Here is a 6,277-nt window from a genome sequence, read left to right as displayed (position 1 = left end):
GGCAGGCAGGATCGAGATGCCATGATTCGGAAAGGGATGGTCGAGCAGTGAAGCAACAGGCAACAGCAGTTCCTGTACTGTACTGTAACCGACCAGACTGCAGCGTCCGCAGATGATCGAGATGTTACTGAGCAAACAACACTGACAGACAGATATAGACTGGTCAGTTACTTACCTGTCATTGGTGTCACTCCAATTACTTACTTACCTGTCAAGTGATCCATCCGTCCGTCGATGTATACTCACATCAACGGACTCAAGATGCAAGGTAGGTGCTACGACACGCTCCAGCTGCTGCTTTCGTTTTCTCACTTCATCAACTCAAGACATAACGCATACACTACTGACGTTTGGTAGACAGTGGCACCTGTAATTAACTGACAGACGTCTACGGCACACTTCACAGGTTCAGCTCAGTCCTCGGTGAAGCAAAAGCTTCTCCCGTTGACCTGCCATCGCCAGCCAGCGTCAACCTTTTCCCCTTCTTTTCAACAATGAATTCGCTGAAAATGACGCTGCAAATTACCTTCCGTTTCCATGGATGGACGTCACTGTTATACTTGTCACTTGTCACTAGGTGGCTGCTGCTGCCCAAAGGTCTCGTCTTTCCCTCGCAAAAAAGAAAAAAAGGTCTCGTCTTTCCCTCGCAAAAAAGAAAAAAAGGTATCGTCTTTCAGCTTTTGTACCGTTGCCGCCTGACGCCGCACCCACACCCGGCTCGATCGCAACATCTCAACCTTACCCGAGCTTAATTGGAAACCCGCGTGACCCCGAACCCGTCGCTAATGGCGGTCGTCACCGCCGTTGTAATCCGGTCGCGGTGGTTTCACCGTAGCCATGGACGCGACGTCACGTCTCTATCTCCCCGGCTACTTAACCAATCGGGCGTGCCGGGGTAGGGACGCCCGCCTGCAGCCGCAGTCCACGAACCCATCGCTACAGCGGTGCGGCCTCGCCTCACCCACCCACATCACCACCGCCGAAAAAGAAGGTCCCGGAGAAGCGGCGACCGAGGAAGGATGCCGTCTGCGCGGCCGGCGGTCTTGCTCGTCGCGGCCCTTTGTCTATGGTGGTCGGCGACCGGCGCGCTGGCGGACGGCGGCAACGGCACGGTGTGCCTGTGCACGGGCCCGCAGTGCGTGCCGCCCTGCCCCGTCCCGGGGACGCCGCCGACGACGTCGCCCACGCAGTTCCCCTTCTGCCCGCAGCGGCCGCCGGCGGTCGGGCCCTTCCCCTGGGAGCAGCAGCCGCCGGCGTCGCCGAGGTCGGGGTCGGGGTTCCCTCAGGACGCGGGCTTCCTCGCGGCAGCAGCGGCCAGCCCCGCTAGGAATCCGGCGGCGTGGCTGGCGGTGGCCGCCTTGTGCTCTGCTTTCCTGCTGCTCCTGCACTAGTAACCCTCTATCTGGCTAGCTCATCCACCCCTGTAGATTGACGGATGTTGTCTGAATACTGAGCGGCTGCTGTGCTGATGTCTGAATCTATATGTATGTAATTCTAGGTCTTGAGTTCAATTCTAAAGGCAATCTAAGAAGGGTTGGTTGGGTTCCTCCTTTCTGCATCCTGTTCTTGTTCCTCCCTTGATTTGTTTGTTCATGGAGGCAATAACTTTTAACTTTTCGTTGCAACTGGATGCTGGGGCTCTGCCAGATCTGATATAATACAGCATAGAGTACTACCAATTTGGATCTGTGTATGATTGGTCCTTTATGAGATGTTGAGATGCATGGTCTGGAACATGCACATATTCTTTCTTGAGAATATTATTAACTCTTGGCGGCACTGTTGGACGCTGGTATCATCTTGTAGTGCTGTCAGACATGGCAATGGCCAAACAGTCTTTCAGAGCACAAGCCGCTCAACTTTGATTGGTCCTTTTATCTGTGATAGACACTGCAGTCCTTGCAAAGTTCATCTCCGAAATGAGAAAAAAAAATCCCGGCAAAAGAAAAATAGGAAACTACGGAGCAAATCCATTATTCTCACAGCACTACATAGTCTACATTATCCATCATTCAGTTATAACTGAAAATTCATCTTGCTCAGAAAAAACAAAGCAACTGAAGTCGAAAATCAATACTGAACCTACGGTTACTAGTAGTACCTGTGAATCAGATCGCACCACCGGTTCAGTTTCCCAACAAAAACACGAGTTAATGCAGCTAGAAATGAATAGGAGCATTGCCAAATACCACCATCAAAGAAAGAAAGAAAGAAACCTTTCCGTTTGGCGGCATCACTGAAGCGACAAGGCCTCAACCAAATCTCTCACCATCACCAACGACTTAACCAGCAGAAGATGAAGATGTTTACTGTGGGGTTTTACACTTTGCAGTACTACTGCACAGTGCTCCTCTGTCAGAAAAACCGAATCATCTGTGTATGATTGGTGCTTCATGAGATGTTGAGATGCATGGTCTGGAACACGCACATATTCTTTCTTGCGAATATTATTTACTCTTGGCGGCACTGTTGCACGCTATCATCTCCTACTAAATAAAATGCCACACATGACAATGCCAAACAGTCTTTCAGAGCACAAGCCCATGCTTCGTCAGTTCCTGGGTAAGCACAGGGAGCAATTGCCGCTGCAGCTTAATCGGTCCTTATGTGACGAAACATTGCACTTCATCTCCGAAATGAGAAAAGAAAAATCCCACCAAAAGAAGAAAAAAAAGTGCAGCAGATCCATTATCTAGTACAGTGTGCTAGGCCCCTGGTTGGCTGGTTCATCCATTCATTTGTTTGTTGCAGCCACAGTAACTGAAAAATAATTCCCAATCTTGTCTCAGAAAAACAAAGTAACCGAAGAAGGCGAAGAGAAATCATTACTGAACCTACGGTTACTAGTATACCTGTGAACCGAATAAGATTCCACTGCTTCAGGTTCTGAAGAAACATGAATGCGGGTAGAACAGAATAGGAGTACCAAATGCTGCCATCAAAGCAAATTAGGTGCCACATCAAGAAAAGAAACCTTTCCGTTTGGCCGCCATCACTGAAGCGTCAGGGCCTCAACCAAATCTCTCACCATCACCAATGAATTTACCAGCAGAAGATGAAGCTGATTACTGTGGGGTTTTACACTTTGCAGTACTAGTGCACAGTGCTCTTCTGTCAGAAAAACCAAAAGTACTAATTGAAAAAACAAAATGAAAACTCAACGGCCTACAGTTACTTGTGCAAAGCTAATACAGTACGTACTCATCAAAGTAAATTAGGAGGCTCATTAAGAAACCTGCCATTGGGCTGAGAGGAGCGTGCGTTTTCAGAACGGACATCACTGAGGCGTCACCCACTGACGCGTCAAGGCCTCGACCAAATCCCTCACTATCACCAACGAAAAAACAATATCAGAAGATGAAGATGATGAGGCGCCTCCAACGTTCTCAAGACCCACTAATTGCCGACATGGCAATAGAATAATGAATTTGTAGCCTCTGCCCAAGAATAAATTCAAAAAGTAGCACAGCATGCAGTTTCTATCTACCCGGCACTTGGATATTCAGATTATCCCAAGCACAGATTGATCTGTGCCTACTGATAGATAGATACACAAGGAAATGAAAAACATTCCGGTCACTTTCAGGCAGCGGTCGACTAGAAAATAAAGGGTGCGGAGAAAGATGTGCGTGCCCTTTAATTTCTTTCTGGTGCTTCTCTGTGTGTAGGGTAGGATCGACTCGACTGAGATAATCATGCAGATCAGAGAAGAAGATGGAGCCGTTTGAATCACGTCACCTTTTCTGCGAGGGAGGACACAAACATTGGTCCATCCGTGATATGATTAGTCCAAAGTTGTATAATGCAGCATGCTTAGCTTGGCCACCGGAAAAATATTCTGCCGCTTGGGTAGCTACCTGCTAGAATACACCCACGCACGCACACACTGAGAGAGCAGAGGAAAAGGAGACGAGACGACGGACGACGACGACCGGCCTCCACCGCACCACTCCACTCCACAAAGCCCAACCGCTAAAGCGCCGAGGCCGACCATTATAACCCACACAAATTCCCCACCGAGAGGAGAGAACCCCGAGCCGAGCCGAGCACACCAAAAAGGAGAGGAGGAGGAGGAAGAAGCTAGAGACTCGCGCAGCTAGAGAGCACGGCCGCGAGAAAGGCTCGAGCTTTTCTTGCTTTCGGCGCCATGGCGAGGCGGACGGCGCAGCGGTGCGGGCTGCTGCTGGTGGTGGCGCTCCTCGCGGTGGTCGCCGTGGCGGACGACAGCGGCGAGAAGTGCACGGGCGAGTGCGGGAACCCGTGCGGCATCCCGTGCACCTACTCCAGCCCGCCGCCGCCGGAGCCGGCGCTGCCCCCGCCCGTCTACTACCCGCCGCCGGCGCCCGTCTACTCGCCGCCGCCGCCCGAGGCCGTCTACCCGCCGCCCACGCCCACCGCCGACTGCCCGCCGCCCCCCACCGAGGGCTACACGCCCGCGCCCTACACGCCCACGCCGTCCACACCGTCCGGCGGGTACACCCCGACGACGCCCTCCGGCGGGTACAATCCGACTCCGTCGGGTGGCGGGTACAACCCCACGCCGTCCGGGTGGTTCACGCCGCCCAACTTGCCGTCGTACCTGACCCCGCCGGGGCCGCTCTACCCGCAGGACCCTGGGTTCCGGCCCAACGCCGCGCCGGGCGTCTCCGCGTCATGGCGCGCGGCGGCCCTCGCGGCTTTGACGGTCGCCGGCGCCCTGGCCTTGTGATCGCCACCGACCGACGCACCGATCGCGCCATGGCAAGGTACACGTGGGCGCCTCCGGAAGGCATGGGGCCAGCAGCTGCACCGTTCGACCGATCGATCCATGGAGCCGGTGAGCAGCAGTGGTGACCATGGTAACCGAAGGGCGCGCATGCATGGCGTACGTTTTAATTGAATCCCGTTGATTCCGTGTTGATAATAAGTAAGGTTAGGGGAAGCAGGTCGATCCATCTCGGTGTTAATAATTTTTTTGAGTTTTCATTCGTGCTGTGTTCATGTTCATGCCGTACATCGGCGTCGGCAGATGAACCGTTCTTGTCATGTACGTAAGTTGGGTCTCGTTTTTCACTTTGGTCAATCATAGGAAGGGAAAGGGTCACTACATGTTCATCAGACGATGTGATACTGATACATATTTATGCTTCTGATTACTCACACTTGAATTCTACTCCATGTTTCATGTCTCATCTTCATGGTATGTTTCGATGATCACCAACTCATGCACCATGGTGCTGAGTTGTTGCTTTTGCTATCCCGATCAATGTGTGCAACCTAACTAACCTCCGTGTTAGGTACATTAACTAACTAGCTGGCTAACCAGTGTTAACACATCGAGCATCCGCACATGCGTTGCACCGGCCGGTACATGCACACGCCATCCGATCTCTAGCTAAAGTTGAGGTAGTATATCCATCCATGAACACGCTAGTGGCCGACGAGGTCGATCGATGGAGAGCAAATTAGGCCATCAATGGCGGAAAGCAATGTGCCGGGCGGTGCGGAAATGTGTGTGTGCGTCGAGGCAAACGTGTCGATGTCCAAGACCAAGCGGTCGCACTCGGTCGATATATCGGTGGTTGCGGCGTCGCTGTCCGTCGACCGCCATGTTTTCAATTCCTCCAGGCGTGCAAACGTACGTACGCAGTCGCACCCAAGGCAAATCATTGATGCGTGTGCAGTGCAAGTATGTAGCGTGTGCATCATTGGAACTTCGGAGTGACGGAAGCTTTGCATGAGTCTCTCATCGACCTGCCAAGCTGGATCGATGAGCTGCACAGAGTAGTGACACACAGGCATGCATGCACACGTGGCAGGGCCTGATAATACGTAATAGAAGGTGAAACGGACAGGAGTGACGGTAAATAAGTACCCTATGTTCGAGCCGGGAGCAAAGTCAAGCTACGTTCCGGCCGTGTCATGCATCGCCATGCCATTTTGTCTACACGAAAAAGAGGCATAGTCTTTTGGACCGTGGAGCGGCTAATTTATTCTGCGTATAATTGACACAAGTTGGCGCCTTTGGCGTACTAGTTGTGTACGTACTCTCTTTGACTAATCGTATAGACGAGGGCATAGAGCTGCCCTCCCTTTTTGTTGTACAAAAATCCCTTAAAGCGTTTTGAAATGTGGTAAGCAGCCGCGGATGGATTTGTTCTGCGTAGTATCACTTTTGGCGCGTGTACGTACGTGTCTTTTCGGCCTTAATTAGAGAATATGTACCGGGAGAAAGCAATGCCTGCATATTTGTGGTTGGACGCTTTTCAAACTGAAAGTTCATGCTCTGTTTCTTTCT

At 51.9% G+C, this 6,277-nt stretch overlaps 2 protein-coding genes across 2 annotated transcripts; both read left to right on the top strand.

The window, feature by feature from the left end:
* The first annotated feature begins 805 nt into the window (after positions 1-805).
* On the top strand, positions 806-1,558 carry LOC125547446. Its single transcript, XM_048711310.1, has one exon. It carries the CDS (start codon positions 1,020-1,022, stop codon positions 1,389-1,391), a length of 372 nt encoding a protein of 123 aa, XP_048567267.1. The 5' UTR covers positions 806-1,019; the 3' UTR covers positions 1,392-1,558.
* Positions 1,559-3,944: 2,386 nt separating this feature from the next.
* Positions 3,945-5,152, top strand: LOC125542248 (leucine-rich repeat extensin-like protein 3). Its single transcript, XM_048705206.1, has one exon. It carries the CDS (start codon positions 4,148-4,150, stop codon positions 4,706-4,708), a length of 561 nt encoding a protein of 186 aa, XP_048561163.1. The 5' UTR covers positions 3,945-4,147; the 3' UTR covers positions 4,709-5,152.
* Positions 5,153-6,277: the final 1,125 nt, after the last annotated feature.

This window comes from Triticum urartu, chromosome 3 (genome assembly GCF_003073215.2).
Source record: "Triticum urartu cultivar G1812 chromosome 3, Tu2.1, whole genome shotgun sequence".
In the NCBI taxonomy this organism is placed as follows: domain Eukaryota; kingdom Viridiplantae; phylum Streptophyta; class Magnoliopsida; order Poales; family Poaceae; genus Triticum; species Triticum urartu.
The sequence above is the reverse complement of the archived record's forward strand: the minus strand, read 5'-3'. Positions and strand labels throughout refer to the sequence as shown.

Coding starts and splice junctions, on each gene's coding strand:
- LOC125547446 (XM_048711310.1), top strand. CDS start 1,020: ATGCCGTCTGCGCGGCCGGCGGTCTTGCTCGTCGCGGCCCTTTGTCTA.
- LOC125542248 (XM_048705206.1), top strand. CDS start 4,148: ATGGCGAGGCGGACGGCGCAGCGGTGCGGGCTGCTGCTGGTGGTGGCG.